This window comes from Paralichthys olivaceus, chromosome 13, assembly GCF_024713975.1.
Source record: "Paralichthys olivaceus isolate ysfri-2021 chromosome 13, ASM2471397v2, whole genome shotgun sequence".
Taxonomy (NCBI): domain Eukaryota; kingdom Metazoa; phylum Chordata; class Actinopteri; order Pleuronectiformes; family Paralichthyidae; genus Paralichthys; species Paralichthys olivaceus.
The window spans coordinates 23,023,312-23,035,067 of NC_091105.1; the positions used below are offsets into that span (position 1 = coordinate 23,023,312).

The following is an 11,756-nucleotide window of genomic DNA, read 5'->3' on the forward strand; positions in this document are numbered from 1 at the left end:
GTGTGTACACTGATACTGAAGCCGACTTTTGAAATAGTAATAGTGCTTCTGTTTTTGGTACTGTTGCCAGTGATATTGTTCTGTTACATGCTTCTTGTGTTTGTCTTATCAATCTGTTATTTGCCCTTGATGAGTTTAAAATATGACACTGTAAATGGCAAGAGCAATAATTTTGAAACTGCAATGAATTATTGTTTTGTACTTTAATGTAGTGTTAATCTAACTTAAAAACACAACACACATTGTTATCTTACTGTGACTTGGCCAGTGGCGAGGACGCCTTTTGTGTGTTAACTAAATATTAACACCTCCCAAGATGCTGCAATCACTTCCAATTCCATTATGATACATTCTATTATATTACTATCTATTCTATTATGGTGCATTTACAAACAAATAGAAGAGTTCACAGATGTAGAAGATTTTATATCTTTATCTATCTGCATATTTTTCCCCGAGCACACCACCTTTATTTAGCAACAACTTCCAGCTCACTTGTACTCACACTTCTTGTGCTGGCAGCTGAGCAGCTCCACTAGACTCTTGTCATTGTCTTGTCCTGTCTGGCAATGCTGATATTTGAGGGCAATGACTCTTTTTGGCATTATTCCAGTTTGTGGAACTGTTAGTCTACTGCTGCTTCAGGCTCACAAGATAATTTTCAAAAATGCTCCCTGCCACAATCTGCGACCAGTGGTGATGATACTCTCTACGTCTCTGACACATACCTCATCTGCCAGTACTTTAGATCCAGTTGCGACACTATATAAAGTGCACATGTGTGTGATATATATGGGAAGAGTATTTCAGATTTGCTGTCTTTAGTTCAAAGTCAATACCATGGTTTGTTTGTGGATTGGTCTGTTACAGCCTCTTTGCTATTATTTTGATAAGATTCATTTTTTAATAACAGGGCTGCATATCAGGGATTTGAATCAGCAGCATGTGTCAAAGTATAAGTATGCTTGTCATGAATTTATCCACAAAGCAGGAGAAATGGTTTATTACCTTGAAAATGGCGGGTTTTCAGTTTTCATTGATAACATCTGACTCGCTGCTGATGGCAGTGGAGGTCTTTCAGCTGCGTTTTGCTGCAGACGTAAGAGACGACCTCTGTGGCTGCATCTCCTATTGTAATGTGTGTACAGCCGGAAGAGGAGGCGAGGGACAGCTGAATAGCTGAGATTCCATAGCTGAAAAGGCTTCATGTCTGTTTATGCCTGTGTGAGATAGGACACAGTATCACCGCTCATCTCCTCAGCTCCTCCCCTGACAAGACGAGCAGGGAGAGCGAAGGCAGCAGGCGATAAGAGAGGGCCCATGGTGATGCTGGAGTAGTATTGATGCAGTCCTAACATGATTCATTCACTCAAACTGGGGAATTAAAGGGTAAAAGTTTATGAGATCTGAGAATTAACAGCTGATTGTTCATCTTTACTTTGTACCTGGAGGTTGAACTGAAGGTAACTCAGCGTTATTACTTTCATCTGGCTTTGTTATGATTATCTGACGTCTGGGAAATAACCTGATGCCCTCATACTGCATTCATTTGATTAGAGATGTAAAAGATGAATAATAGTAAGTAATGTTCAGTCTTTGCTTGCTATATAGTCATGCACATAATTTCATGTTTTTAAACTTAGAGGTAATATTCCTTTCAGCTGCTAATACACCTGTTCAGCAGAGCTTAAACGACACTTTTGAAGTGAAATATCTAGTCCACACTTAACAAGAACTTGCTTGATCCTCAGAGTGAAGACTGAATATTTTTAATCCTTTCTTCATGGAATATAAAATAGAGGAGTGATGCTGTATGTTGTGTTGTGTGTATGCTGATCACCAGGTGTGTTTGGACTAGAGAAGCAATCATACTATACTTCTTCGTGGGTATGTCTGCCACAAGCTCACAGCCCGAGGTCCGTGAGGCTGGGTGGAGGGGAGCAGCAGCAGGGCTAATGGGGGAAATCAGCTGTCATGAACGTGGACTCACTATGGTTCCTACAGGACCCATGTAGACAGTCAGTAGTACTGACCTGAGGAGGTCTGCACAGATGCACAAAGAGCCACAGTGTTGTAGAGCTTGATGAGTTAGTGACCTCGTCTGACTGTCACTGTGAAATGATCCTTCCCAGAATAAACAATCATCGTTTCTCATTGTAGAGATGAATTATATTTCAGTGTTGTCCTTGGTGTTTTGTTTTCCTTGTCAAATGATTGAGGAGGCCTGGTCAGAAAAAAATCTGTGAACGCAGCTCGCTGCATGAGTCACAAAGGGATTCAATGTCATGGATTGACAGTCTATATCCCTCTTTCTCTTTCTCCCCTTCCCTCCCTCTTTGTTTGCATGTGTCAATCTGTCTGCAGAAGCAGGCGGTAAGAAGTTGCGCAGCACTATCCAGAGGAGTACAGAGACGGGCCTGGCGGTGGAGATGAGGAGCAGAATGACTCGGCAGGCCAGCCGGGAGTCTACTGACGGCAGCATGAACAGCTACAGCTCCGAGGGAAAGTAAGAAGCTGGGGACAAAATAAAAGCTGCTACTAACTGGGAGCCCATACACAGCACATACACATTATGTCTTTGCTTTGTCTCATCCTCCTGACATCTAATAAGCTGCAGCCGCCTGCTAGCCCTAAAGTGTAAAGACTTTATCTCTGTGGTAACCATGTGTGTGTTCCTCTGTTTCAGTCTCATCTTCCCTGGTGTGCGGCTCTCCTCAGACGCCCAGTTCAGTGACTTCCTTGATGGCCTCGGTCCCGCCCAGCTGGTTGGACGTCAAACATTGGCCACTCCACCTATGGGTGAGAACACAAATCTCTATTCAGCTGATTTACTTGGTGGCTTGTCAATCGTTGGAATCTCTTTGCATATTCCATTTGTAAATTGTTTTTACATTTGACTCGTTGTCCAGGTGACATCCAGATCGGCATGGTGGAGAAGAAAGGAGCACTGGAGGTGGAGGTCATCAGAGCCCGTGGCCTTGTGGGAAAACCAGGTTCCAAGTCACTGCCAGGTAATTTATGCTCTGACACTATGATTATTACAGGCAATTATAAACATCAAGAAATATGACTAATACAAGTTGTGACACTTCCTCTCCTCTCAGCACCATATGTAAAGGTCTACCTTTTGGAAAACGGAGTCTGCATAGCCAAAAAGAAAACAAAAGTAGCAAGAAAAACCTTGGATCCTCTTTACCAGCAGCAACTGCCGTTTGAGGAGAGTCCGGGAGGGAAGGTTTTACAGGTAGGAAAATGATTTCTTCAGACATTGAGGTCTTACAGAAGTGAAATTGGAAACACTGAGCCAATTTAAGAATAACAACCTATTTTCAAGATGTCTGAACTCTGAGTAATGCTGATTTCTTTTTCCTGTGTTCTCCCTTCAGGTCATCGTATGGGGTGACTATGGACGTATGGACCATAAATCATTCATGGGAGCAGTTCAGATACTGTTAGACGAGCTGGACCTGTCCAACATGGTGATTGGCTGGTTCAAGCTCTTTCCTCCTTCCTCACTGGTGGACCCTACTCTGGCCCCACTGACAAGAAGAGCTTCCCAATCCTCACTGGACAGTTTCTCTCGATCATAGCAGCGTGTGGACTGATAGCGTTGTTGTAGCAGCCGGTGTTGCGATTGCAGGTCACGCCCCCCTAGTTACACTGCATGCTTGATGTTGTGTCTTCTGAGCCTGTTTCTAGGGGTGCAAACGTGATCCTGTGTTTTGAGCAAAAGCGTTGCGCACATTGTGCACATGGCGAAGCGTGTCGCAAACGCCTGGCGGCCGGGATAGCCGGGTGTTATTGTTGTTGTTTGGAGGAAGCTGGAATGAACTCCTTAGCACGAGGAATCTGTCAGTTCCAGGTTTTCATCCAATTCGAAGCCATGGGGGTCAGTACTGGGAACTGCTAAATGAGTTCTACAGAAGCCCTTTTCGAATTAAAAATAAAAGTTTTGCTTTGAATTTTTTTTTTGTTTTCTTTTTGTTTCTTGTTTTTTTTTTTTTCTTTAAATGTCTATGTAATTGTATCTGAAGGGGGTGATAGTGTTTCTAATCAGATGCTTGGTCACGCCACGCCAACAGACCTAGCTGTGTAGATGGAGTTTTGGAGACCATCACTTTGGGTGAGGTGTGTCCCAGCTTATTTCCGCACTCCCCCAAACCCGAAAGAAATGCTTGACATACTCAAGGTTTATGTACTGAATCACACCGTACTGGTAAATCACCAGAAAGACAGTAAATCAGAGGCAATATTAAAGTGGCTACCATCAACACTCCAGAATATACAGTAACGACCCAAACCCCATGAAAAGATGTACAATCTACCATCATTCTTTCTCTGTTGATATATTGTATGAAAATGAAATGAGAAAAAATATTTTTTCCCTTTTTAGTTCATTTGCATGGACACAAATTTAGCTGAATAAAAAAAGAAAATTATTTTCTTGAGGCTGCAACTTGCAAAAAAGATGAAAAATAAATAAAACAGATCAGCCGTTTTCAACAATTTATATTATTTTTAAAGATAAATTTCACTAGTGCATGGTTTTCAAGGGGAGTGAATGCAACATCGTGATTAAAAAAAAAACATTGTTTATGATTCTTTAGACCATTCGTGAGTCTGTGTTTTACAGACATACAGATAAGGGAAACTTAAAGGAAACTTTTGGAGTTATTTAACAGAAAATGTTTATGTGACAAAAAGTGATAATGAAAATAAATGTAAATTATTTATTTCATTGTAAAAAGGCTCAGGCCTTATAAAGATAAACATAATGTGCAAATTGTACATGTTTCTCTTTTTCTTCCTTGTCCCAGGGTACCTCTCATTGTACTATTCATTACCACCATTGTTCAATCCCCTGATATTGTCCAGATTTTAGGACTGTTGGTTATTTTACAGTTCTGTATTGTTTCAGTATGTATTTTATTTTGGATTTGATTTGTTTAACAAGCATGTTGAAAAGGATTTTCTGCAACATGGCTTGGGCACACCTTACAGTAACTCAGCATGTTTTGATAAAGATGATATTTGGAATTTTTGCAGTTTCTTGTACAGTGCATGTCAACTTCATTACTTTTCTCCCTCACCTTAAATTGAATTCTACAGCAAATTAGTTCTTGGTCTTCCACGGCCAATTATTGAAGTTTTAACAAAAACATTCCACCCCCAAGGTCATATTTTCTTTCAGGTTTTTGAGAAAAAAAGTGACAAGGAAAATATTTTGTATTTAACGGAGGTTGATGAAGCAGTTGTGATTGCAAGTGTATTTTATTTCAGTATTGTTGACGAACATGCAAAAATAATCTCTATTGGTACAGCAGGAGGTCTATACCTAATCAAGAGGCAGCAAACATGCAAGATGTGTGTGTTGCTGTGGTTTAATTTTACAGGCACTGTATGTGAAGAAGAGCTAATCACAAGTTCAAATAACAAGGGATATTGCCACAGAAAATGTTTTGTTTTTCTTGTTTTAATGAAAATGAAATTGATTTACTATATTTTTGTTAGTTTTATTTAAAAGCCAAGACCAGTTTATTTTTTATTTACTATTTTTAGTAATTAAAATACTTCTCATGTCTGGGAAGTATATGAATCTTATAGTTGCAGTATGTCTGAATGAAATTGAACTGAGGCATTATTCCTTTTCCACATGACGATGATGTGTTTTAATGTCCAACAAAACCTTGTTGCTGTAACAGGCTACAGTATATATTTTCATTTCAATTTCCATTGTACATACCTTTAGATGTCAGAATTTGAATAAACAAGCTACCATGAATAGATAACTCTTTTGGAACAGGAAGAATGCCTCACGTGATGACAAAGACATATGTTATTTATCCTTTTGAATGCCTTTTAATTTTCTCTTTTTTGGTGCAATGTGTTAATGCCAAGGCTATGTCTTGGTTAAGTATGGTTGAGTACAGAGATTTATGTAAGTTATTTTTCAAATTAAAAATAAAAAAATGATATTACACTGATGGAGAGTGTTGGGTGATAAGATGAACACGCACGCACAAGAAATATGCAAACTCTAGGAAAGTTAGGAGGTTTTTAGAAGACATATTTATAACTGGTCTAAGTCAATGAACCAGAAGACTTGACTTTTACCACATTTTCCATTATCCAAGTCATTATCCAGTCTTAGTTAAACCTGGATGGATCCATGTTTAAACTGTGGTCATGCTGAAAGAAGGTCGATTACATCTAAGTCTAACCTTAAATACAACCTATGGTTCAAACAACACTAGGGGGACTGGAACAATGCAGCAGTCTTTGGGTGATAGGTTAGGCACACCTTGGACAGGTCACCAGCGTATCATACAAGACACTATAGTGACATCTGTCCACTCTCACATTCCCCCCATGGACAATTTGGAGCCTCCAATTAACTTAGCTCCATTCTACATGTCTCTGGACTGTAAGAGAAAGCTGGAGGACCTGGAGCAAACCCACACAGTCATGTTGCACAAAACGCACACCACACAGAAAGACCCCGGCCAAGCCTTGATTTCAACCTGGTACCTTTTTAATGTGACAGTGCAAACCGCAGCACCACCGTGGTATATATAACCACAGTCAGTCTACAGTTATGGCTGTAGCTCATGTCATGTCAGCTCAATTATTTCTTGGCGATGATGAAGAAGTAGGTACTTGTGACAAGGGTAGAACACTGGTGTTAATTCAATTTAATTAAACTCAGTTTATTGGAGTAGTCCTACATCACAACATTCATTATGTCAATGTTTTCTTACATAAAAGTTAGAGAGTAAAAATGATTGTGATCGTTAACTGGAAGAAACCTCTAACAGAATAAGACTCATCGTGGATGATGGTCACATGCCTCGATTGGTTGGGGCAAAAGGGGAAAACGGTGAGGAGATAGTCCTGATTATAATTGTCATTATTGTTATAATGACAATTATAATATGATATGATATTTATAGATGTAATGATGTTATTAATGATAGCAGCTTCAGTTCACTCATTCACCAACCGTTCTATAGAAGAACTTTCTTCTTAAAACCCACTTGCACAGTTTGCATACAGATTCTCAGGTAAGAACAGAATCTATGCCCCCTGAAGAGCTGTTACACACATCTGACTGCTGACATGTTCGTGTGAAAGAATCAAATATAATATATTGTTTAATTCTAAAGTTGTCTGATATGGTTTAAATTACAATTATATTTTATTGTAAAAAAAAAAGACAGGTTTCAATTGATATTAAAATTTTTGCAAATTTGTATTAATTTCTTGTGTGTCTTAGATCATTTAAACATGTTGAAGATAAGAACACTTATTCAGGTATAATGTTTACCATTTTACTTTTTAAGTTAATATATTAGCATGCAAAAATAATTGAATTTTATTTCTATAGTGCCCAATCATAATAGACATTATCTCAAGGCACTTTACATAGAAGGTCAAGACCTTAAAATCTTATTAATATAGAAAAACCAAACAGTTCCCACAATGAGCAGCACTTTGGAGACTGTGGAGAGAAAAACTTCCTAACTAACAGAAAGAAACCTCTCGAAGAACCAGACTCAATGTGGGTGGTCATCTGCCTCGACCGGTTGGAGTGAGCAGAGAGAAAGGGGAAGAAAGGAGAGATGGGTGGGAGAGAAGAGAAAGAAGAGAGAGTGATATTGGGGAGGGGGAGAGAGAGAGGCGAGAGACACCAGGAACACTTGAGCACCATCAGGTATCAGATCTGACTAGTTAAAATGTAAACAATAAGAGTGTAAAGACTATTAATTATTATTGATAACAGGCACAATTCATACAACAATTAATTGCTGAAATATTGTAATTTGATATCTGAAATGAGAGAGAAAAAGAGAGAGAGAGACTACGGGAGTACAAAGTGAAATAGTCATTGACATGTATTAAAATAAATAAATGAGTGTGGGGGGGCAGAGAGAAGTGGAGAGGTGCTCAGTGGATGATGGGAGTTCTCCCAGCAGTCTAGAGCAGCATAACTAAGGGATGGCTCATGACTCACCTGATCCAGAACTAACTATAGGCTTTATCAAAAAAGAACAGTGACCTAATTAAATGGAAAGACATCCAAGCAGCTTTTCATGGTAAAGCTGCTGACGTCAAGACCCTGTCATCAACCTCTAAATCGATTTCCCCTTTTCAAAGTAAGAAACTTAAAAGCAGCTTTGTCTTTCGACAACTTAAACTTTGACTATAGTGGTACAGTTCACTCTCTTAATATTATAATGATAGATTACAAATATTCCAACCTATTTTGCACCTCTTACATTTCTTTATTGTTGTTTATTGACTTTGAGTCCTATTTAAAGGCATTTATCATGTTTGCTGTCATTTGAATGTCTTGTGCTGTATACACCAAGTGATATTTAGGCCTATTGCAGCCTTACAATCATAAATACAGTGACTTTGACCAAAAGGACCATCAAGTGTGTCACAGTGTCTCACACAGTCTCATATCTGTCCCTGTGTACTTCTGCTTTTGGTTGAAAATAGGGATGACTGTGAAATGACTAATGACGTGGTTTGTTTTCCTGTTTTAGCCGTATTTAAGGCATCTGCAGACCACATTCACAAGACTGCATGCCCTGATGCACAACAGGTTTGTACTTGAATTTCAATGTACAGTAGTGTCTCCTTTAATATCCAAGATGCTTCTCTCATGGATAACAATAAAACAGAGTCTGGCAGATTTTGGTTTTCTGGTCGTGGATGTTTTCACAGCCGGAAAAAGGGACGGATTTCAAAGAACTCTCATCCTCCTCCTGACCTGCAGCTCCTCCAGCCTTCTGCTCAGCTCCCTGCTCTTCCTGTACCTGCTCTACACCCTGGACTATGACACAGCAGTGGCCGGAGGGATTACAGGCTGCTTTGGGACATTGCTTACCATCGCTCTCTTCTTATCAAAGAGAATAAGATGCTTAGGGACTCTCTTTGTGATCTCTATTTTCATGAAGAAGAGTCGGAGCTTGCTGCTAACTGCTGGGACCAGTTTGATAGTTCTTAAAAACATCCGTAACACCTTGGAAAACCTCACAGGCCTCCTCAGGAGCATGGTTTGCAACCTCAAGGCGAAGAAATCGTCCATCACAGCCCCTTTCAGTAACTATGTCAAGATGTTGAAGTGGATAGGAAACATGCTGAAAGGGATAACAGACCTGGGAGTAGTGAACTTTGACTCCCAGCTCAAGGTTTCACCCAGACTGGAATCAGAAAAATTCCGTGTGAAACTCGGTGAAGTGGAGCAGAAGCTGAATGAGACCGTGAAATTTGCACAGTCCCTGGTGAAAACAGTGTCCTCTGTGACCGACAGGATGTTTCCTGCCATCAGCCTCCTCGTGCTCATGCTGTTCATAGCCTTGCACATAAGAAAATACCACAGTGACATGAAATACAAAAACAGGTACATCAGCGGCAGATTTGTCCTTTTTGACGAGAAGCAGAAGGCAGAAGGAAAGCCCCACGTCCTCCCCCTCACACCAGAGGAGGGGAAGCTGTACACTGCTATCACCTCCGCCCGTCCCACCACCAGAGAGAGGAAAACATTTCTCAAGTTTGGTGCTTCAATTGCTTTCCATTTTGTGACTTGGGTCATATTTATAACTGTGGATGCTTTACTGTACTGCTTTGTGGATATTGTAACAAAGAAGTTATCAGAGCTGGAACCCTTCAATGTCCCCTTGTTAATGAGCATCAAAGTAAGTATGAAAGTGTTTAAAGAACTTATTACAATCATTTCAGTCATGTAACCATGGATTACTAATGTTTCATCCTTTCAGGGGATTGCCACTTTAATTGGTATACCATTTAGTGAGGAGAGTCATCAAAAAGACTTCTCCTACTCTGTGACCTTGTTCGAGAAGAAGTGCCTTCCAAGACCCAAGCTGCTGCTCTATAACTCCATATTTCCACTGGCTGCCATTCTGCTCGTCCTGGTCATTATGGCCCTGGTGGCTGCCAAAGTGACCCAGCTCAGGCTGATGGTGTGTGAGCGGTTCTTCTCCACCTCTGCGGAGGAGAGAGTGGCGTACCTGCACGCCAAAATCCTGCGGAAGAGATTGAAAAGGAGGAAGGAGGGAAACCAGTGTAGCCTCACATCACTAATTCTCAAGGTTTGCATTGCTAAATATTGATAAATGAAGGGATGAAAATGTGGTTTTTAATCCTGGGTTTTTCTTTTCTTCTGTCATCAGCCACGTTTCTGGTGCCCGCTGCTCTTTCGACCCAAACAGAATCCACAAAGTGTCGCGTGAGGACGTCAGGATATTACAGCCCTGCTCGTGGCTCTGGGGATGGAAATGTCATTGTTTTGGACAGTTGGACAGCGACTGGATGGATAAAGTGTATACTGCACTTATAGTCATGTTGTAATTCAGTATACAGCACTTCAACTTCATGAGTCTTTATCATATTACATAACAACCTTGGAGAACCACTGAGAAATGTCATTTGGCTTGACAGAGACATTACATACATTTTACATTATGTTCATTATATGACAAGGCAAACAATAGTCCATAACCTACCCCAAACTGTGAGTATAATCCTGAACAGTTTGTACAGTACACCTTTACATTTCACATTATTACAACAAACTAAATAACTCAAATTTTAGGAGTTGCAATAACCAACTTAAGTTTAATTTATTTATTTTTTTCTTTCAGTTTTCAATTATGGATTCAATGAATCTTAATAATAATTTATCAACTACTGTATTTATCTAAAACAGTTTCTAAAATACAGTGAAGCTTTGGTCATTTCCCTTTACTGTATCTCTTCAGAGTGTAGAACAGCAATATTTTCTTACATAACCACAGACAGATGTCCCCCTGTGTGCAGTGAACCACAATGTCCTCTTTCCAATTACCTGCTGACACTGTTCATTAACATCGCACTGGTGTTACTGTCTTCACCCAGCACAGGCAAGAGAAGTGAGGCTGTTTTTGAAGTTTTTAACGTTTTTTTTCTCTTTAAAAGCATTCAAGCTTCATTATGGGTTGGTAAATAAATGTATAAATGGTATTAGTACTTTATCAATCAGTTGTATATGAATTATAAGAACAACGTCAGGTAATTCTATTCATCTAGTTTTTGAACACCTTTTCATTTGTTTGTTTTTGTGAGCATATCCTCTTATTATCTTATTTTTATTTTCATTGCTATTTATTTTAATTGTATGTACATGAATATTGACACATCCATGTAGAGGAATACTTGAAGTTAAAGGCTGGGAATCGAAATGCAATCATTACCTGCAGATGACTGGTTTAAATCCAGTGGGACAAACTTCCTGACTATAAAGTCCAATACAGCCAGCCCCACACCATCACTTCCACTGCCAGAGACGAGAGGAAGTGGTACAGCTCAGGGATGAGTAGGCGTTCTGTGACTCACACGCCGCCACTGACCCGTGTGGCAACCTGATAAGCTCACATTATGTCTCAACTGGCCCTGTGGCATAATACCACGCTAGCATGCCAGCCCAATAGGAAGCTGCCACATGACGCTGGGCGACAGCCGCAGACCTTTTTTCACCGGGAGTGGAGCGAGTGCATTCCATACATGGACATAGATGGAGTGCATATGATAATGTGTGATGCTGCTGAATATGCAAATAAAGAGTTAATCTGGGTCAACAAAGCAAACCTTAATACTTTCACGAATGTCAGGGCTTTGACATCAATATTTCAGCAGAGCTGCTTTTGGGGGAGAACCTTCAGTCCTGTTGCCAATGACAACAAACATTATAG

General features: G+C 39.9%; 2 protein-coding genes across 51 annotated transcripts in view; both read left to right on the forward strand.

Moving 5' to 3' along the window:
- The window catches only part of rims2a (regulating synaptic membrane exocytosis 2a), a 130,514-nt gene extending 124,530 nt beyond the window's left edge, over window positions 1–5,984 (forward strand). For 49 of the 50 annotated variants that reach the window (XM_069537854.1, XM_069537873.1, XM_069537853.1 and 46 more), the window contains 5 exons: window positions 2,365–2,506; window positions 2,687–2,799; window positions 2,910–3,011; window positions 3,105–3,244; window positions 3,387–5,984. In XM_069537854.1, the coding sequence (XP_069393955.1) occupies window positions 2,365–2,506; window positions 2,687–2,799; window positions 2,910–3,011; window positions 3,105–3,244; window positions 3,387–3,590 (701 nt within the window). In that variant the 3' untranslated portion in view covers window positions 3,591–5,984. The remainder of the gene's footprint in view (window positions 1–2,364; window positions 2,507–2,686; window positions 2,800–2,909; window positions 3,012–3,104; window positions 3,245–3,386) is intronic. The other variant, XM_069537856.1, reaches the window with a different exon arrangement.
- Window positions 5,985–7,516: 1,532 nt separating this feature from the next.
- LOC109632136 (dendritic cell-specific transmembrane protein) lies at window positions 7,517–11,646 on the forward strand. Its single transcript, XM_020091264.2, has 3 exons — window positions 7,517–9,704; window positions 9,786–10,118; window positions 10,200–11,646. The coding sequence occupies exons 1-3, from the start codon at window positions 8,598–8,600 to the stop codon at window positions 10,257–10,259; spliced, it is 1,500 nt and encodes a 499-aa protein (XP_019946823.2). The 5' UTR covers window positions 7,517–8,597; the 3' UTR covers window positions 10,260–11,646.
- Window positions 11,647–11,756: the final 110 nt, after the last annotated feature.

Excerpts from the sequence above, each read along its gene's own strand:
- LOC109632136 (XM_020091264.2), top strand. The coding sequence starts at position 8,598 with ATGCACAACAGGTTTGTACTTGAATTTCAATGTACAGTAGTGTCTCCT. Across the intron at positions 9,705-9,785 it reads CCTTGTTAATGAGCATCAAA|GGGATTGCCACTTTAATTGG; the intron begins GTAAGTATGAAA and ends TCATCCTTTCAG. Across the intron at positions 10,119-10,199 it reads TCACATCACTAATTCTCAAG|CCACGTTTCTGGTGCCCGCT; the intron begins GTTTGCATTGCT and ends TTCTGTCATCAG.